The 21,517-nt window shown below is 44.5% G+C and overlaps 1 protein-coding gene across 3 annotated transcripts; it reads left to right on the top strand.

Moving 5' to 3' along the window:
• Positions 1-1,540: 1,540 nt before the first annotated feature.
• LOC125430312 (volume-regulated anion channel subunit LRRC8E-like) lies at positions 1,541-15,184 on the top strand. Of its 3 annotated transcripts, none has more exons than XM_048492240.1 (3): positions 1,541-1,752; positions 10,028-10,170; positions 12,549-15,184. In XM_048492240.1, exons 2-3 carry the CDS (start codon positions 10,033-10,035, stop codon positions 14,799-14,801), a joined length of 2,391 nt encoding a protein of 796 aa, XP_048348197.1. In that variant the 5' UTR covers positions 1,541-1,752; positions 10,028-10,032; the 3' UTR covers positions 14,802-15,184. The 3 variants fall into 3 exon arrangements, with proteins under 3 accessions (XP_048348197.1, XP_048348196.1, XP_048348195.1); XM_048492239.1 differs by having other exon boundaries at positions 1,541-2,614; positions 10,032-10,170; XM_048492238.1 differs by having other exon boundaries at positions 1,541-2,614.
• Positions 15,185-21,517: the final 6,333 nt, after the last annotated feature.

The following is a 21,517-nucleotide window of genomic DNA, read 5'->3' as shown; positions in this document are numbered from 1 at the left end:
AGACTCTCCTGATGATACCACCCAAGTTAGGTGAGGCTTAGTTCAGAGGGTCCAAAGATATGGATTCCCAAAGGGGGTGCCCCCATCCCCCATGGTTTCCAATGGGAGCTAATAGGAGATGGGTGCTACACCTTTGAGGGTCCATAACATTGGACCCCCTGAACCAAAATTCACCAAACTGAGATGGTATCATCAGGAGAGTCTCCTAAAGATATCCTGAAACTTTGGTGCTGCTAGCTTAACAATTGCACCCTTGACAGCAGGCACCCCCCAAATTTCCCCAGATTCTCCTTTTAAATCCGCACCCTTTAAGGTGCATTTAAAAAGAGAATCTGGGCTCGCTAGTTTAAACACCATTGAAAGTGATGCTGTTTGGGGGTGGATTCCAGCATCACAGCAATAGGAATACAGATACTATATTGAGATTGAGGGATGTCATTGTACCTCTCTATTCTGCATTGGTTAGATCTCCCCTGGAATACTGTGCCCAGTTCTGGACACCACAATTCAAAAGGATATTGACAAGCTGGAACAGATCCAGCGGAGGGTGACCAAGATAGTAAAAGATCTAGAATCCATGTCATATGAGGAGAGACTTAGGGAGCTAGGTAAATTTAATCTGGAGAAGAGAAGGCTAAGGGGTGGCAAGATAGCTTAAATATTTGAGTGTGCAAGCTTGTATTCTGCTGCTCCAGAGACTAGGACAAGGTGTAATGGATTCAAACTACGAGAAAAGAGATTCCACTTAAACATTAGGAAGAACGTCTTGACAGTAAGGGCTATTCAACACTGGAATATGCTGCCGTGAAGGGTGGTGGAGTCTTCTTCCTTGGAGGTTTTTAAACAGAGGCTGGATGGCCATCTGTCAGGTGTACTTTGATTGTGTGTTCCTGCAGGACAGGAGGTTGGACTGGATGGCCCTTGTAGTTTGTTCCAACTTTATGATTCTATGATAAATTCCCATTTAGTAATGAATCTTTTTTGTGTCAGTCATCCCCAACCTAACCTGCCTTACAAGGTTGTTACAAGGATACCCCAAGGAAGGGGAGAAGTTATGTTGCTCTGAGTCCCTTGGGCCTAGAAAGTGGAAGACGGACACAGCAATGGGACACTGAAGACTGTATATTGTTTCAATCTCTTTTTAAGGCAGTTTCCGATAAATAGCTGACGAATTGCTGTGAAAAGGTCGACAAGTGCTCCTTGGATTTGTTTGACATATGGACAAAAGTTGCTAAGAAGTTCTCTGGCTGTTTGACTGTAAGGTTTGAATCAGCTCACACACCAGTGGTCAGCATCTGGTAGTGGTTTCACCTGCCAGGCCTCCACCGGTCATGGGAATGCTATACACGCCAACACACACATATTATTGGTGTGCATCAGAGGCGCCTGCCCGGCGATTGTGTGGCAATCCGCAGCAGGAGCTGGGCTGGAGATGGAAGCTCTCCAGGAGGTGGTTCCCCGTCTCGGGCAGCTCTGCCTTGCGTGGGCCGTCGTCGGGGCGGATTCTTCTCAGTCGCTCGTCGGCGGCAGCGCCCTGCGTTTGACTTCCTCCCTTTCCAAAGCCCCTTCAGGGCAATGGGAAGGAAGGCGGGAGAGAGAGGCGCTCCACTGGAGGAGGGCGCGGCGACTTGCACAGGGCAACACCGGGGGAGCCAGCGAGGGCGGTCGCCCAGCCGAGGAGGCGGAAGGAGGAGAGCCGGACTGGGTGCCACAATCCGGCTGGGACCTTCGGCCGGAGTCCAGAAACCACAGGCAAGCAAGCATCCGGGCAGCAGCAAGCCGCGCTGGGGAGGACGCCTGCCTCCTCTTCCTCCTCGAGGGGGCGTCACTTCTGGAGCAAATCCTCATTCTTCCGAAAAGGGAGAAAGAAAGGAGGAACCTCGGCTTACTTTTTAGGAGGAAACTGGCAATGGGGAGGGACGTAGAGGAGCGCTCCGGGTTGGCGGCCTGATCCAGCGCGGTCCCTGGGAAACCAGACTCCCACGGATTTACTTTTTCCTAGACGGGATGTTTGGGACCGGCGCTTCACTTTGTCGTTGCGCTCACAGTCATTCTCCCTTGGTCGGATCTAAAGGGGGGGGGGGGGCAGGGGGTCTCTGCCGGCAGGGACCTCATCCCCAACAGGTGTGGTGAACGTCTGGGGCTAAGTTCTTATCCCAGCCGATGGGTTTGAATCAGGGAGCCAAATCAAGAAGTGCTGCCAGAGAGACCATGTTGCATTGGCCTGTGTTCTCTCCCCGCCCCCGCCCCCGCCCCCGCCCCCGCCCCCCGAGTAAACTGAAGAAGTTGATGATCTACTTGGGAGTTTTCTTAATGCCGGTTTGGGTTAGGGAGACCATGCCTCTGTGAGAGAAGAGCAGGGAAGGGACGTGAAGGAAAGAGGAATACAGGGGAAACTTGTCAGTCAGATTTTTTTCGACCGTTTCCGCCAATTTGCACAGGTTTTGTTCCCCCGGACTTGAGAAGCCCAACGCCAACAATAAATTGAGTCTTGTGGGGATTACTCCCTGGAGCAGGACCAGCGGTCTGCGCATGCTCACAGTGGCCCGTCTTAATCTTGCTTCACGCGAAAACACGCTCAGCAGCCTTGGCGGATGGTGGCACCTGCCTCGGGGTAAGGGGGAACCATTATTTAACTGTTTGGAAAGTTTTTTATTTCGCCTTTCCTTGCTTCAGGGAGCTCAGGGCGTCGTACGTCATTCTCCCTTCCTCATGTTCTCTTCACACCCTTGTAAATTAGGTTAGGCAAAGACAGAAACTAACTCAAGGTCACCCAATTGAGCTTTATGGCACCGTGGGGATTGAAATTTTACCTTCCAAGATACTTGTTTTGATGCGCTAACCCGAATACACGTTACTGTGGAGGGCACATGTCCTACATTATTTACCTACTCACTTCTGTTTAAAGGGAAGTGCCATAGCACGTGTATTCACTTTAAAAACGAAATCGGGAACCAGTATCTGGGTGAATGGAAGATTGAAATTAAATGTAATGCCTGATGTGTACATGGATTCTTGAGAAAAGACTGGATAATGTTTTATCAGTGTCCAGGCTGGTAAGGTGTCGTGAGCCAGGGAAACCAAATGAGTTTCAAGGTTCTTAAATCGTGGCAGGAGAAGGGGGTTCCCACAGTTTCAAGAAAATAGTGGAGAGCGTGCATGTGTGTGAATTCCTGCCAGTGCCTGTATTAAGCAGATTGCCTCCAAATTACCATTATCCGGAAGTTCTGTGCTGATCCACCCCCGAGTGACTCCTAGACCAGAGATCTGTTGGTCACCATGATCTACATTAGATATCGGAATTTACTCATCTATCTGAAGATAGATAACCTATCCTGACCTGGATAGCCCCAGGCTAGCCTGATACGGTCAGATCTCAGAAGCTAAGCCGGCTAGCATGTGGATGGAAGATTGCCAATTAATACCAGGGGCTTCATGCGGAGGCATACAATGGCCAAACCACCTCTGCTCTGATCGTCTCTTGCTTTGGAAACCCTGGGGCGTCGCCATAAATCAGCTATGACTTGAGGGGGGAGGGAATTCTGAAAAGAGAAGTCTCTTCAGCAGGGGGGAGCGACAAATATATACATTATAAAAGTATGTGATTAAAATCATTGCAGTAGAACTGCGGTGAAAGATGCAGAGAAAGAAGCTGGAATTCGGAAGACTCCCAGGGAGCGGGAAAGGATGGTGGCAAACGTGCAAGGCGCTTGACTGCTTTGCTTCCTCCGCCGTTTATTTAGCCGAGCTGCTAAATTTCCGTAAGAATTGGGAAGGGGGGAGCAGGGGGAATTAGCCGCCCAGCTGCAACAGAAGCAGAAACAAACAAAAGGGGGGACGAAAAAGATGGCCAGTGGCGCCGGCTGCTTCCCTCTCTGCATACCAGCCCTCCAGCGTTTTTTGCCTGCTTTTGGGAGGGAGCCTTGAGCGTTCTCAACGGGTAGAGCTTGGCAACCAACTCTCGCCCCCCCCCTTTTTAAAGTGATGAATATTGCCAGGTACTTCGGTCACAAATTGATTTATCTTTGCTTTTGTTTCTATGTGAATAAAGAACACAAATGGAACAACCGCTAGGGGGAAATAGGATGCAAAACGTGGAATAAAGCCACACTCCAAAGGCGGACCAAGATAAAGCGATAAACACCTTTATATCAAAATCTTGGTTAAGAATTGCCCTTCCTCACAAGGCACTGTAATTCCCTTGTCTCCACTCTGCCTGCAGACTCCTGTACTGTCTGTATCAAAGTAATGACTTCCGGGAGCGACCCCCCACCCCCCACCCGCTGCGAACATGTTTCCCTGAGTGGAGGAGTTCCAGAGATGCATGTTGTACTGGGTTGCAGAATTCCTCCTGTTTGGAGGTGGATTCCCGCCCACCGACCCCCCTTCATATGTACAGCTGTAACTTCTAAGTCATGAGAGCTATATTATGAATGGATTTGGGTGTGGCTTTTTTTCGCCTCCTCCCCGCCCCCTCCAGGGGAGAGACCACGCTTAATCTGTGGGAGAAGCTTCGTTGTTTGCACGGCATCCCACTCAGCCGAAAGACGCGAGACTCCTGGCTGAGGGGGCGGGGCTTTGTTTCTGACAGGAGGCCAGGAAAGAGCCCAGGAGCAGGAAGCGGAGCAATATCATTTGCTGGGGACCAGCAACAGGAAGCAATCCGCGGAGTACTTTTCTCCCTTTTTCCTTCCCTTCCTTATACAAATAACTACCTGTATCTTCTGGCAGAGACCAGAACTTTTCTGCCTGCAAGCGCCAGGGCGGATACTTGATAACAGTAGCTTCAGAAAGGGGGCCATACTAGTCTGTTGCAGCCAAAACAAACAGGCCCCTTGGGCCCTTTAAAGACTATAATTTCATTCCAGCATTATTGTATATTTGTTTAGATGTTTCTATCCTGCATTTATCCCTGAAGCTGCTTGGCATATAATTCTCCCCTCCTTCATTTTATCTTCACAACCCTGTGACCTAGGTTAGGCTTGGAGAGCGGGACTGGCCCACTTCTTCAAATACAGTGAGTGGCTCCCCACTAAACTGATCTTTTATGTAAAAGGTATTAAAATAGCAGAGTCAAGAGGCCACAAAATGCAGGAAGTACAGTGTGAAATATTATTACGAAAAATTCAGAGCTAATCAAGAAAAACACAGAAGGAGAAAAGTTTGGATTTATACCCCAGTTTTCTCAACTGTTAGGAGTTTCAAAGCACCTTAAAAACTCATCCCCTTCCTCTCCTTGCATTCAGCAGCTATGCTAAGCTAGTCAAAACCTACAATGCGTGGAGAATTTCACCTTTTGCTAAGATAGTTAAGTCTTAAAGCAAGAATAAAAATCCCAAGTCCTTGTTCAAGTTTGGGATGTGGGAGAAGATGCTGCCACCCTCCACATGGAGATTTTTTTCCTTCATAGAAAGCCCCCAGATTAAAGGGAAATGTTCACATAGCATTGTGATTCTTCTGAGTACTACTTATGGTGTCTCTGGGGCCTTCCTGTTTACAGTGGGAAAAAACCCAAACCCTTTTTCTGTCTGGTTGAAAGGGAGTTGTTGTGGAGTGAGTGTCAATCCATTGACTGTCCTTCACTGTTCCTACGGGGATTGGGTAGAATTAAACTTCAGTTTCAAAATGATGCCAGGTTGCAAACCTGTAATATTACAGCATGGCTTGGGGGAAAGGCCACCTTCCAGGCAACAGGGGTCCCAAATAGTTTCCATCACCTTTGTGGGTTTGTGCAGATATGACTTGGGGAGGAGAGGGGGTGGGTAGCAGCAGGCTCTTTGCTGCTTTGCACTCCTTTATGGAAATGACCAGTTTGAAACCTCTTATGTTGCCTCCATACACATGGTCCATATGGTCAGTGTGATCTATGATCTATTGCCATGATCCCTGAATTCCCAGGTTTTAAAAGAGAGGAGGGAAGTGGAGGCAATGGATATGGTAAGACAGAAAATTCCTCATTTAGCTATCCTTTTTGGAAGGAAAGTAATGTCCAGGAACAGCATAGGTGGCAAGGCAGGCTGGGAATGAACAAGCCTTGCTTTCTCCCTTGCCCCAGAAGGAGTGACTGGGTTTAGTTTAGAATAAAGAAACTGGTTGCTAGGACAACTATTCTGGAGAGATGCTCCTGTGGAAATTTAAAATCTAGATTAAAAAAAAATCTTACAATCCAGTCAACAGCTGTATTATGGAAATGAATGCAAAGTACCTTGATGTTTTCCTTCCTTTTTGCTTGATTCCTGTGTTTGGTAATGCAGGGAAATAATTATTAACTGATTGATTTAAGCCACCTAGATTGAAAATTATCCCACAATATTCAAGGAAAAAGACCTTGGGGATTGAAATGGCCTGACAAATGCTTTGGTCAAAGACCGTAAATAAATTTTATTACTACTACTTATTAACTGATTTGATGGTCACACAAACTGTAACTCTGTAGAGACAGTAACTGTTCTCGTTATCCAGGCATGTTTTTTGCGAAATAAAATTTCCTTACCAGGACTACATTAACACAATTTCACACATAATTTTTTTCATAAACAACAGATGTGCATAATTACATAGGCTGATCTCACATACATGTGAACTTATAAATATGATAAGAAACTGATAATTTAGAGTTCCCCAGCACATCTGCATGCAGTGTATGTGCACTGAAATGTACAAAGCTGCCCTAAAGCAGAAAAATTAAGGACCAGATTCTCTTGTTCAGTCTGCTACAATACTGCCCTCTGGTGTTTGAAAATCAGTCATCAGAAAGAAGGATGAAATGAGATTTTATCCTTTTGAGATCACACTGATATCCAAATTATAATTCTCAGTGTAACACTATATTGAAAGATGGGCTTGGAAATGTCAGATTTCAAGGTAATATAAAACCTTATGCTTTCCCTCAGTGCTAGATAACTGAATTTAGATTTGATTATATTCTATTTTTAATTTTTGTTCTGTTTGTTCCACTTGATCTTATTTTTTTTTAAAGAGGAGAAGAAAGAAAGATCTGATAATACTACTCAGAAAGTTTCCTCCTGGATTGCTGGGCTAAACTAATGTTGAATGTTAGGGGGGTACACAGAACTCCCACCTCCTTGATTACTTGTGGTACGCTCCAAGCCAGCTTCTGATATGTGTAGGCAGGCTAATGGTGTGAGAGCCTTGCTACTATGGCAACCAGAATCTCAAAAACCACTCTGTTCCATGGTGGCAGAGGCTAGGTAGGCCTTAGGCAGTAATAGAGCTGTGACATTATGCAGGGTTGGTTCTGTTGGGATCTCTGAAGAAATCTTCCTTCCAGGCTCAGATGCACATGTCATTCTTGCCTCAGGCTCTCTAACATCCCATCCTGGGCAAAAAGAGCAGGACAAGGGAACTCTGCATATGCTATACCAAGCAAAACAAAAATATTTACTTTAGTCCATCAAAAGATTAGATTTTCTGCTGGGGTTGGAAGTCAGATCCACTTTGGCCATGAGTTCACTATTCGGGTGAGTGAAGACAAAGAAGTTATTGGTGTGCATCTGGGGCTATGTGAGAATCTAATCTAATATAGAATTTAATATTGTTGCAAGTTCACTGATAGCTCCGTTATGATAATCTTCACCTTACGCTGTGATGCTACACTGTCAGTTATTAGATTCAGGAATGTAGACAGCTACCATCCTTGGTGGTGGCAACCAACTGGCGTCATCCTGGCTACAGCGCTTCTGAGGCAAGAGAGAGAAGAGGCAACAGCCCCCCCCCCCCAATTGTCCTTGGAACCAACAGCAGCAGAAAGTTTCCCACTTAAAAACCACCATTCCTGAGGCTCAGAGCAATAGCCAGCCCTGCTAGGAGGGATGGCCATATCAGCAAATGAAGTAAATCAACAGTCCATTGTGCATGTGCACCCCCACTCTGGCTACAGCCTTCACTGTGCTGCTAATAGCATCAGCACAGGTACCAGATCAGGAATGTTGAACTCAATTGTAATGAGGGCTGGCTATGACATAAATGTGATTTGGTTGGGCAGGGCTTGCCGGGGGGGGGAGGGAGGGGGGCTACTTTGACTGGCCCCAGAATGGCACTGGGTGGGGGTGCTTGGACTGGCGAGCCTGCAGTGGGAGTGGGGCTTGAGAGGGCTTATCAGGCCTGCGAGCCAGTTGAGACAAACTCCATCCCCCTCGGTCCTGAACTGACCTGGCAAGCTCAGTCAGTGAAAAAAATTGTTAGCAAGTGTCAGCAGGAGGTTACCTAGAAGATTCTTGGATAGCCTGGGATTCCTGGGATAGCCAGAAAACACTGAAAAGCATAAATCATTTTACCTTTGTTTTCCCATTTAACTTTTTTTAATCCTCAAATTTAACAAGATGGGACTCCCTATATTAGCTATTTTTTTTGTTTGTTTGCTGTAAAGTCACAGCTGACTTATAGTGACTCTGTAGGGCCCCTTCCACACATGCCAAGGGTGTAGGACATTAAAAAACCCATTGTTGGGGAGAGTTTTGCACAGATCCCACCCGCAATACAAGTCTGCCCCATGTTATTTCCCCCAACCCGGGTTTTTTGAAATTTTGAAATTCAAGCAAGTCTTTTCAAAAATCCCGGGTTGCAGCTGCTCGTGAACAAACAGCTGGGCAGGAGGCACTTTATTTGCCTCCCTTTTCAAAAAATTTTTTTCTGCAACTTGCATCTGCGTAGCTTCACAGGTGCAGATGGTCGTATCATGGGACATCAACAGTGGTGGGATTCAAATAATTTAACAACTGGTTGTTTACAAGCACCATTTTAACAACCAGTTTTGTTGAAGAAGTGTGAACCTGCTGAATCCCACCATTAGACATCAGCATGGCTGTGGGGGGTTCATTTGTGCATGCCTGCGTAGCTACACGTGGGCAGGAAGAAATTTTTAAAAATAGACATGCCTTCACACGGAGGTCTTCCATCCAAATTCTAGGGTCAGGGCTGAGAGTGCATATCTGGCCCAAGGTCATCCAGCAAGCTTCTATGTCTCATTGAGATTTGAACCTGGGTCTCCCAGGTTTTAGTCCGATACCTTAACCACTAAACCACACTGGCTTTCATAATAGGTAATATGGTGGCCAAACGGTAGCCTCCTTCTTTTCTGCAGGCTGTACAAGTTGAAGATCTGTGAACAGGTCATCTCCTCAGCATTGTTACAAAAAGCAGCTGTCATGCCCCCACAGAGGCTTTTGTTATTTAACCATTAAGCTTCAGTTTCCCCATAATTAGCATGGGTTTAGTTCACTGTTAAGTCTTCTAAGGGAGGGAATTTAGTTAACCCCTGCCCCTTTAAGACATTTCCCAAAAGGCAGTTTCCTTCTTTACCCAGCAATCCCCTGTTTTAGCTCTTGCCAGTCAGTCAGAGCAAGGTGCCAAGGGTAGCTGGAGACTGGAATATTTGTGACATATATGGTGGTCCATAGTAGTATTTGGTGGTCCATAGAGCATAAGTTAAGGTTAGCAGCAATTAGAACCAGACAAAGACCGCACTCTGTCCAAGCCCAGTACAGGGCACCAAAAACAGATTCACTTGGGGGGCAGAACAGCAGCCATATTGGAGGGAAGTGATCTGGATCAGGGCCACAACTTGTATATTTTCCCCAGTCTTACAAATAGCAGTTCTGAGAGATCATTTGAAGTTGGAAAACCTCCCTCCTCCTGCACCATAGCACCAGTTTGAATTGACTGCTTCCCTGTTGCTATTTACCGGTAAAATTACACATAAAATCCATCCACAGATTTTCCACCTTCTTATCTGGTTTGACTCAGTGAGTCGTGGTGACTTTGGGAATTCCTGTGCCTCGTAGTGTGCCACTCATCTTAGAAGCAGTTTCCCTTAATTGCTGAGTGAGCTCTTGGCTGTCATTTTTCTACAGTAAAATTGTGTAACGGCAGGGAATATACAAGACAAAGCACACATCACTGGCCACAGAGCCTATCATGAGCCAACAGATTAAAATGGGCATTGTTAAAGGGGATGGACTGGGCAGAGAGAGTCATGCTATTCTAATCCCTCACTATTTTTTGGCAGGCAGCATGATCCCGGTAGCTGAATTCAAGCAATTCACAGACCAGCAGCCTGCTTTCAAAGTTCTCAAGCCCTGGTGGGATGTTCTGGCTGAATACATCACAATTGCCATGCTGATGATAGGTGTTTTTGGCTGTACTCTGCAAGTGAGTATGGGAGAACACTACACAAGACCTCAAGAGGACTGCATTGTTAATGACACTCTGGAGTTATACTGCACTAATTTTTATTGGTAGCCAAAGTTGGGGACATGCTGGGCAAGTGTGGGGAAAACCATGCACATAACTTTTACTCCTCCACCATCCCCAGCCATCCAAAGGCCACCTGCTCCCTAAAACAGTGCTGCCCTTTCTTCCTTGCTGTTCCTTAAGCCTGGATGTATATTTCAGAATATCTGCATGATGCCACCCCTCTCAGTTCCTTCAGATCCCTCCTCAAAATCCACCTCTTCCACAAAACTTCATTGAAATGAAGCTCACGTAAGTGTAGGGGGAATTAATGCATATTCTTCCAGTGGGAGAACAACTATCCCCTTCGTTTCCTTTGTTGTCCCCTTATGTTAAATTCTGAACTGTAAGATCCTGGAGGCAGGGACTTGTACTCTGAAAAACACCGTGTACTTTGCTGGAGCTATTTAATAACATGCATACTGTTGGCTCTTTGCAGGGATGACCAGCTGAGGGAAATTCTTCTCAGTCAAGGTGGGGGAGATGGGATTCCTTACCACAACATAGTTACTGGGTCTCTCAGGTTTAGCTGGAGAGAGTTTGGTCTCCCACGTGGAAGAACCTGGCCGGTCACTTGTCTCTTAGCAACAAGACTTTCCTCCCATCTGTAAATGAGTAATAGAAAATAGATTAGAACAACACTGCAGAACAGCCACTGTAGGAGCCACAACTCCATTATCTGAAGTGCCAGCATTAGGGGAAGCGTCCTACTCCGTTATCTACTGAAAGCTGAAACAAATACTACAAACAGTTCATTACAGTGTTTATTATAGTTGGGGATAATATTAGTTCAACCAGGGCTGGCACCCTGAACAAATCTCCAATGTTAGTACATTTCAGTTATTCTTTACAACTAAACTTATTCTTTAAGTTAAAGAAAACTCTATATATTTCCACAGATTGGATCCATGAACAGACAAGTTAGATCTTTCTACAAACCTGAAGAAAGCCCCAAGTTTGAAAAACAAACTGAATTCCTAAAAAAACCAAAACACTATAACAACAACAGTGAATTAATCATTTCCAAAATAATAGAAGCAGTAGTTTTAAGAAAGGAAATGAAGCAGTAGTTTTAAGAAAACCTGTAGTTTTAAGAAAAGAGTATCCTCAGTGGTTGTTGCTAGACAACCACACAATATTGCCAGCCTTCAAGCACTGGTTTCTGTCAGTAAAATATGGACGGATGGGGCGGGGGCCATTCCAGGGCTTTTGTGGCCTTTCAGTCAAAAACTTGCTGGAGCCAAGCCTGCCATCAACCACCAGACAACTTGATACTATACAACTAGCATGACTCACCTAGGTCCAGCTGCTTGCTACAGTTCAACAGTAGCTACCTTACAAAAGCCAGTGTGCTGCAGTGGTCAAAATTTAACACTGGGAACTGAAAGAATCAGGTTTGAATAATCACTCTGTTGTGAAAGCTCACACATTTCCAACCAAACCTACTTCATAGAATTGTTGTGAGGATAAAATTGAGGAAAGAATTATATAAAATGCTTTGGGTCCCCATTGTAGATGAAGGTGTAATATGAATCATGTAATAATATTTTTGGAGATTGGGAGCAGATAAAAGGTAGGATGGTTTATGGTTAGAACAGTGAGAAGGAAGCAGGGAAAAGGAAGGGCATGGTGACTGCCAGATAGAAAGAAATAGTGTCTGGAGGGGGATACAGTGAGATTCTCCCAGCAAGTCCTTGCAGCTTCCCTACTCTATAACTGGGCCTGCCTGGCAGCTGCCACCATGCAACTTAGCCACAGTTTTCCTGAGTACAAGCTGTTGACAAAGAGATGAGGGAATACTGAAGATAGGGCACATAAAATAGGTTGATGGTAGGTGGGAAGGAGAGAAGAAAGCAGGAAAAGGTGGAAAGGAAAGTTAGATGCCCCACAAGTCCATGCAGGTCCACTACTTGTTTGTATCGTGGCACTATTTGTACTTGTATCGTGGCATGAATTAGTACAGATTTATAGATGCTAAGGTGCAAATCTGTTTACTTATATGACAGGGAAAAATCATGTACTCAAATCACATATTAGAGTCACAAAGTGGGCTTCTAATGCAATAAAAACAAGCTATTTAGAATGCGATCAAAAGGAAGGAGGACTTTAAAAACATTCCTTGCCGAAGGCACCATTTGGTCTAGGGCCAGCCTGGCTTCTGTGTCATCCCCACCACATTCTGCTCAGGTGTAGTTAGTTTAAAGCAAACTGGAAGTCAGACTTATGTAAATTACTTTGCTGTCTTGTATTCTGGGATGTATCATGCTCTCTCTCTTCTCTTCTCCCACATATGACAGGTAACACAAGACAAGATTATTTGTCTTCCAAACCATGTCCCTAGTGGTACACCCTTTGCTGATGCCACTTGTGAAGATTTCACCAAGATAATAAACGCTTCCGAGACAACTGAGTCCCCCACCTATAAGGAAATGAGTGGATTACAAAACAACCTGGACCTACAACAATATAACTACATCAATCAGATGTGCTATGAGACAGCCCTCCATTGGTATGCCAAATACTTTCCCTACCTGGTCGTCATCCACACCCTCATCTTTATGGTGTGTGCTTCTTTTTGGTTCAAATTTCCTGGTACCAGTTCCAAGATTGAACACTTCATCTCCATCCTGAGCAAGTGCTTTGATTCACCTTGGACTACTAGGGCCATCTCAGAAGTCTCTGTGGAAAACCAGGACAGTGCAAGCCCAGCAAAGAGGGATCGGAGAAGGAAAAGTAGTGCTCCCAGTGAATCTGTTGAGTTTAACCCCGTATCGGGATCCATTATAGATAAGAAGGTTGCAGAGTCCTCCACTCCCATTAGCCTCCTGGATAAAAAGGAAGGGGAACAGGCCAAGGCTCTCTTTGAAAAAGTGAAGAAGTTCCGGCTCCATGTGGAAAAGGGAGACATCCTTTATACCATGTACATTCGCCAAACCATTCTCAAAGTCTGCAAGTTCTTAATCATCACTGCCTACAATGCTGCACTAGTTCACAATATTAGCTTTATAGTGCCATGCAGTATCAAGATGGAAGACATGACAGGCTATGACCATTTCTGCTGTAATCACACCAAAGCACATCTGTTCTCTAAGCTAGCCATCTGCTACATCTGCTTTCTTGGATTATATGGCATGACCTGTCTCTATACTCTTTACTGGCTGTTCCATCGGCCACTTAAAGAGTATTCCTTCAAGTATGCACGTGAGGAGACTGGCATCAGTGACATTCCTGATGTCAAGAATGACTTTGCTTTCATGCTCCATCTTATAGACCAGTATGATTCCCTTTACTCCAAGCGGTTTGCTGTTTTCCTCTCAGAAGTCAGCGAATGCAAGCTCACACAGCTCAACCTCAACCATGAGTGGATGGTAGAGAAACTACGGCAGAAGTTGCAGAAGAATCCTCATGGCCGGTTGGAACTTCACCTCTTCATGCTACCTGGGTTACCTGACACTGTCTTTGAACTGACAGAGGTGGAGTCTCTGAAACTGGAGCTCCTCAAAGATGTTACATTCCCAACATCAGTAACTCAGTTGGTCAATCTTCAAGAGCTTTCACTGATCAACTGTCCTGTGAAACTGCCTTTTACTGGTCTTATATTCCTCCGTGAACAGTTGAAGGTTATGAATGTAAAGTTTGATGAGATCAAAGATATACCACTGTGGACTTACAACTTGAGAAGTCTGGAAGAGTTACACATCTCAGGGCTTTTCAGCCAGGAGCTAGGCCGGACAGGAACTCTGGAAAACCTGCGTGAGCTAAAGAACCTGAAGACTCTAATGCTGCATAGCAACATTTCAAAATTGCCCCCCAGTGTGACTGATGTTGCCAGTCATCTGCAGAAGCTAATAATCCGTAATGATGGGACTAAACTAGTGACTCTCAATAATCTGAAGAAGCTCTTCTCTGTGCAAGAAGTACAGCTGATCAACTGCAATCTGGAACGCATCCCCCATGCCGTCTTCAGCCTAGTGAATCTGCAGGAGTTGGATCTTAAAGACAACCAACTACATTCCATTGAGGAGATCATCAGTTTCCAGCACTGCCGCAAGCTAACATCTCTCAAACTTTGGTGCAACCACATCACCACCATCCCTGATCATATTCGCAAACTCAAGACTTTAGAGCGCCTTGACCTCAGCCATAACAACATTGAGAACCTCCCTAACCAACTATTCCAGTGCAATAAACTGCGTTATCTGGATCTTTCCAACAATAACATCCGGGTCATCCCTCCTGGGATGGGAGCCCTATATAACCTTCAGCATTTTGCCATTTCTCACAATTCCTTGGAGGCACTGCCTGATGAACTCTTTTTCTGCAAGAAACTCAAGACTCTCAAAGCAGGATACAACAAACTGCACCGCCTCTCTCAACGTGTGGGCAGTCTGGTTTTGCTGACCACACTAGAGCTGAAAGGGAACCAACTTGAATTCCTGCCCCGGGAAATTGGCATGTGCCGTGCCCTCAAACGTTCTGGTCTGGAGATAGAAAGCACAGTCTACGAGTCATTGCCTTTAGAAATCAGAGAGAAGTTGGAGGAGGAATGATGGGAAGAGTGAAAGAATTGGTGGGTTTCGCCACACAGATATGGAGTGAATAGGAATTTTGCTGCACTCTCCATACTGTTTGGATTTTTTTCCTCTCTTGCTCTCCTCTCCCATGCTATCTGTGGGGCAGATCCGGCAAAGCAAGGCAAGCAGACTTCAGTATTAGGCTGGTAAGAGGAAAGGAACGGATCACTTCCATCTTTGTAAGGAAATATCAACAATTAGTGCAGCAGAGACATAACAAAAGACAAATTGACTCGTTTGAAAAATAATTTTTAAGAACTAATAAATAGCAGGAATTACTCATGAGAAAGAAATGGTTGTGCCAGACCAAACCTTCACTAGATTTTTTAAATAATAAATGTGTGAGTGTATTTGTAAAACAGCCTGAGACTTTGTGAACCTGTTTCTCTCTTCTGTCCAACTAACTGATGCTCTGGCTTTCGCATGTCACCTTTTGCGTTTAAGAAGTGATTTTTGGGTGCTTATTATCTATCTACAGATGGGGTAATCAGATAAGCCTTGAAGGGCGGGGGGTAGCCTAGCTGCATTCCCTGGTGATTTTAACTTCTATAAGAAGAGTTGGGTTCCTCCCGGTACTGGAGAACTGAGGCATAAAATCATCCTATGCTGGAGGCTTATAAGCACTGCTAGCATGATGTATGTGGGTCATTCCTCAATTCCTCTTTGTGGCATATTATAATCAGGGTGACATGGCAGACCTGCTTCATTGTAAGTGCTAAACTCTATGGCCTTTCCTTTTCATCCCCACCAACTAGGGGAATACACCTACAGTCTCTATTACTATGTGCTTCCTCAACATTCATTTCCTCAGTTCTTTCCTTCCATATAATCTCATTGCTCTCCACATTTGGAGACAAGTGCTGAACTGTTGACCCCCATCTTCACCCCTAGCCATGAAATATCTACCTCTATTTCTAGCTCAGACTGATGGAAATCAGCTTGAGATGTTGTGCCCCCTGCCTGCCCCCCATGCCTCACAATCCTGTTACTGCAGACATTTGTTGTATGCATTTTGTGTAACTTCCATAGGTAAAGTTTTTTTAAAAAATTGTAAGAGGTGCCTGGCTGTGCTCATTTTGCCAGCATTATCTGGAACTCTACAACTAAGCTTTAAGTCTAAAAGAAGCAACATGAGTCCCCAGGGGCGTAACGAGGCAGCCCTGGGCAAACTGTAGCCCTGGGCAAAACCTGAGTTGGATGCCCCCCCCCCCCCAATGGGCAGCCACTCCACCATGACCAATTTTTTTTTTGCACCAGGACATTGGTGCCTGCAGAGGGTGCATTTTTAGACATATCAGCACAAAAATTTCAGCATATCATCAGGAGACTGTCCTTATGCTACTCCCCAAGTTTGGTGAAATGTGGTTCAAGGAGTCCAAAGTTATGGACTCCCAAAGGGGGTGCCCCATCCCCCATTGTTTCCAATGGGAGCTAATAGGAGATGGGGGCTACAGTTTTGAGGGCCCATAACTTTTGGCCCCTGGAACCAAACTTCGCACCAAATCTTTGGGGTGCTATCATCTCCAGATGATACTCCTGAAATTCTTGGTGCCGAGCATATCCAAAAAATGCACCCCCTGCAGGAACATCCTAGAAATTTGCCCAAGAATCTTTGTTCTGCATTGAGTTTTCTGCATTGCTGTCAATGGGGGTTGCAGGCTGTGGGGGGGGGGGGGACATTTCTGAAGGCACAGTCTCAAAACTTTCAGGGTCTCATCATGAGACTGCCCTAATGATACCCCCAAGTTTGGTGCAGTTCAGGGGGGCCAAAGTTATGTACCCTCAAAACTGTAGCCCCCATCTCCTATTAGCTCCCATTGGAAACAATGGGGGATAGGGCCCCCCCCTTTGGGAGTCCATAACTTTGGACTCCCTGAACCAAACCTCACCAAACTTGGGGGATAGCATAAGGACAGTCTCCTGATGATACGCTGAAATTTTGGTGCAGCTAGCCCCAAAACTGCTCCCCCTGCAGGCCAAAAATGGAAAACCACTAAAATACCCAAAAACAAACCCAGCATTTTGATGCCCCCACAAGGTGATGCCCTGGGCAGCTGCCCACCTTGCCCAATGGGCATTACGCCAGTGTGAGTCCCACATTAATTCGGGCAGCCAGCAAATGCTTCATTACTGCTCAATATGCCTTACCCCCTCATGTTCTGGTTTTCGGAGCAGCTAACTGGGATCAAGAAGATGTGGTTAGGAAAGAAAGCCTGCCATATGAGTCACAGAGGGGAAAGAACTGAAACAGTAACTTTTGGACTATTTCCAATGCCAAAACATTAGGAGAGCTTTCTCTGTGATGAGATTATGTGATATAGTCCTAATATGCATGAGCATTATTGAAAGCATGTCACCAGTGGTGTAGTGCCAACGGGGCCGGATGGGGCGCAAAGCCCCAGGCAGAGCAGTGAACGGGGTGTGGCTGGGCCACGGAGGGGGCGTGGTGTGGCATTCCTGGGTGGGGGCAGACGGTGCTGCAGCAGGGGCGCAGGGCACAAGTGTGCCCGGGGGGCAGTTCCCCCTCGCTCTGCCTCTGCATATCACCATTAATATCTGTTTATGTGACCAGACACAGAAACACACACGTGAATACATGATGATGTCTGACCAGACTGTTGTTACAAGTAATTCAGTGCTTTTCAATCTAACTGATAGTGGCTCTCCAGGCTCTCAGCCTGAGATCTTTCCCAGCACTGGTGACCTGAAATCCTTTCATTGGAAATGCCAGGGTCTGAACTGGAGAACGTCTGAATGCAAACCATACATCAGTGGTGGCGAACCTATGGCACTCCAGCTGTTCATGAACTACAATTCCCATCAGCGCTTGCCAGCATGGCCAGTTGGCTATGATGGCAGGGGCTGATGGGAATTGTAGTCCATTAACAGCTGGGGTGCCATAGGTTCACCACCATGGCCATACATGCTGTCACTAAGCCATGGCCCCACCATGAGAAAAAAGTGACAAGGCTTGTGCATGCGCCTGCTTGGGAAGAGAGAAAACGCCTGCCAGAGTCTTGAACCTTGGGCTAGCAGATGAAACGACTGATGCTGTAACCCATGCTCTTAAATAGTTATGGGCAATTTGTTTTCATGAGTGCCTTTGGTGAAGAGAGAAGGATAGAAACTATTTTATTTAAAAGGTTTGTGAAAAGGACACAATTTATTGCAATTTCCAAATACAAAGGAATGCCTATGTCCAATAAGAGGCTGGTGGCAGTTCTTGAAGCTCTCCAATATGAAATTAAGGCATTGCACAACAGTGTTGCATGATGGTAGTAAGTATCTATTGTGTGGGCATCCATGCCCCTTGCCATTGGCAAAGGAATAAAAGGATCATACTTTTTTTTCTGGCTATGTGGCAGTTGTCTGGTAGTTTTTGTTCCTAATGTTTCTCCTGCACCTATGGCTGACATCTTCAGAGACATGCCATGGTAAGATGAGTTTCTCTTACAGCTCGAAAAACCCACTACATGTAGTTGATTCTGGCTGTGAAAGCCTTTGACAATACAAAAGGATCAGACATTGATCTACAGGTAGGAAAAGGGAAATACACGGAATTGACTGGATCTTTTGTCCCTGTGGGTGGTGCTTCCAGTACTGGGTGGATAGGGATTTATGTCTTTGGCTGAGAGAAGTGGGCAGCCAAAATGGGTTCTTCTTGTGTTCTCCTCAAACATAATGGAGAGTTCACATGGTGTAGGATTTAGAATATCAGACTGGAAAAGCTAAGTTAAAATCCCCATTCTGCCATGAAGCTACCTAAGTAAGCTTGGGATGGTCCCTATGTCTCTGGATAAAATGGGGAGAGGAGAATCCTCTTATATTACTTCCTTGGGTGAAAGGCATGATGATTATGTAGCTGATAGAATCCTACTATTTCATGCCAAGGTCTATTTGGATACCTAATTTATTGCATCCTATTGCCACCTAGTGGTGGGCACTATATGAAAAATTAAAAGAAAAATTCTGTAATAAAAACTAAATTGTTTGAGGTGGGATACGAGTATTGCAAAAAGCAAAGATTTCCATGTGTAGCACAGCTATTCAAACCTCAGTGAAGACAGTCCATGCATAGTTGAGGTTCAGTCTTCAGCTACCACCATCTAATAAATTAAATAAATAGGTTAGAAAATGTGGAAGTGCTTTCCATAACATGTACTTTTTTGGGCCACAACCAGTCATGTTCATTAGTATGTGTCCAGACAAGTTGTTATGGGATGACTGACACTGAGCTGTTTAGCTTTTAGCTAGTTTATTGAAACAATGTAAAAGAATGGAACAAGTACAAAGATTTTTTAAAAATTAACTGTTAAATAATGTAATGGTTGGCCTAAAAAGCTGCCACATATGAATGGTTTGGCTAGACCTCCAAAAGGTCAGGACACAACCCCAAAACTGATCTAAAGAAGAAAAAACTCTGCATATTGAAAATGGGCAACTAGGAGCTCCTAGCCGCACACAATATGTTTAAGGAGCAGCAGTGGCGTAGTGGTTTAGAGCAGGTGCATTCTAATCTGGAGGAACGGGGGTTTGATTCCCTGCTCTGCCGCCTGAGCTGTGGAGGTTTATCTGTGCACTCCCGCACATGCCAGCTGGGTGACTTTGGGCTAGTCACAGCTTTTCGGAGTTCTCTCAGCCCCACCCACCTCACAGGGTGTTTGTTGTGAGGGGGGATGGGTAAGGAGATTGTAAGCCCCTTTGAGTCTCCTACAGGAGATAAAGGGGGGATATAAATCCAAACTCCTCCTCCTCCACCACCACCACCACCACCACCAGAAGCGGGGCAGGAGAGTATAATTCTGCCTGGATTTTTAAAGTGGCTTTTAATACCATCAGCCATGATATCCTTATGGACATTGTTTTGACACTGTAGGCCAGAGACTTTGCTTGTAGGTTGTTACATAAATCTAAAAGATGCATTTTTCACTGTTCCAGCTAATTTATAGTTTTCAGCCTTAAAGGATAATTCATGAATAAATGGTTTTATGACCAAAATAAATCCCACAAGTGGGACAGAGTTGGCAACAATTATTCTTTGAGATGCTTTGAGGTGCCTTTTGCCTATAGAAGGCATATATCAGAACATTTAGTATAGCTATGTGTTGCCTATACAATACCATCTATATATACTGGACACACACACTGGACACATCTTTAAATTTCTCAGATTTAGAATTCAGTTAAATCTGCCTAACCCTTTTTTGGCAAAGCTCTGGGTAATCTTGTTTCTTACAGTCAATTTAGGTAGACTAGGAATGATATGTATACTTATATAGGATTGAGTTCTGTGGAGTTTGCCAGTATTCTCTGTTTCTATTTAATAATGTTTAATCAGATCTTGAATTATCATATTATTTGTAAATAAAAGTATTATTAATATATTCACTTTTTTTGGTTGGGAAATACAGGATTTTAATTTGAACCTGGAATAAACAAACAAACCGCAGTAATTTGAGCCTGTGATAAACAAATAAACAAACCTCATTGCCCAGTAAACAGTGTTTTAAGAGAGAATTCAGTTATAAAGCAGCACTGTTATTTAGTGGTTAACACATTGCTTTAATTAAAGCAAAAAGTTTTAATATCCATGCAGATCTTTAAAGTAATACCCTCTCATAGGTGGGTCCACATGACCACCACAGACATGCTACTTAAAAGTATTTCTAATCCTTCCTCTGGGAAAGATCCCATATGGTGGGGCTGAAAGACTATTCTTCTCTATGCAACTCATCCATTCAGCTTCCATTATATCTCCTATGACCTATGCTTTTAGGATCCAACCCTAACCTATATCAATAATAGATTCCTAAGAGCAATCCTAAAAGGAGTTGCTCCAGCTGAAATCCTTTGAAATTAACAAGCTTAGACTGTAATGTTAAGCACACCTATTACTGGGAGTTGGTATATATATTTAGGACTGTACAGCAGAAAATCAGTTAGTTGGGGAAATGGCTATTTCAGATGGTATTACAACCTTCTCAAAAGGTATGGCTCACAGTCTGTAGGTTCTTCTTTTAATGGGCTTTGCTTCTGCAACCCCAGATAACAGTTGTGACTGGAATAATCTTTTACCAGTTTAGGCCAATCAAAACACAACTGATCCCATCACTGTCATTCATGAGTTGGTATCCTCTAGAGACTGAATTAGGTTGTAATATACTCCACAAAAGGCTGCCTTTGAAACTGTCTGGAAACTTCACCTGGTCAAAATGTTGCTGCCAATTTCCTGATGGTCACAATCAGAAGAGAAGGCGGGGGGGGGGGGGGGTTCTTGAGGGAATGTATTGATTGTCTCTAATTCCCTACATGTTTCACATGATCTTAATCAGGGAGTGTAGCTTCAAAGGATGTATATAATAGTATTCTCTTTCCCTTCTATAAGCTCAAAGCCAAATGAATATATCTTTCTTCTATATAAATCCCGTTTTTTAAAATAAATGAAGCTCTGCTCAAGATTCTATCTTAAGTGGATGCAAAATTAGTATCTACTAGAAATGGAGCATTGTCTCCTGAGATGTTCATTTGTGCCCCTTACTTGCCTCCTCCTTGAACAGGTGGAGCCAATAGTTTTTTTTATGCTGAGCATTTGACATCTCACATTGGAGAGTAAAATTTAAACTGGATTTTTCTGTTTATTTCTTTTTGCTGCTGATTGTGATTTTAAAATTATTTGTTTTATGATGTTTTTT

Source organism: Sphaerodactylus townsendi, linkage group LG03, assembly GCF_021028975.2.
Source record: "Sphaerodactylus townsendi isolate TG3544 linkage group LG03, MPM_Stown_v2.3, whole genome shotgun sequence".
Taxonomy (NCBI): domain Eukaryota; kingdom Metazoa; phylum Chordata; class Lepidosauria; order Squamata; family Sphaerodactylidae; genus Sphaerodactylus; species Sphaerodactylus townsendi.
This window is presented reverse-complemented; position numbering and strand designations above follow the sequence as displayed.

What these genes read in the sequence shown, in the direction of transcription:
- LOC125430312 (XM_048492238.1), top strand. Translation starts at nt 2,533, where the DNA reads ATGCTCACAGTGGCCCGTCTTAATCTTGCTTCACGCGAAAACACGCTC. An exon ending in ATGGTGGCACCTGCCTCGGG is followed by an intron (nt 2,615 to 10,027) that starts GTAAGGGGGAAC and finishes ATTTTTTGGCAG; the next exon opens with GCAGCATGATCCCGGTAGCT. An exon ending in TTTTTGGCTGTACTCTGCAA is followed by an intron (nt 10,171 to 12,548) that starts GTGAGTATGGGA and finishes CACATATGACAG; the next exon opens with GTAACACAAGACAAGATTAT.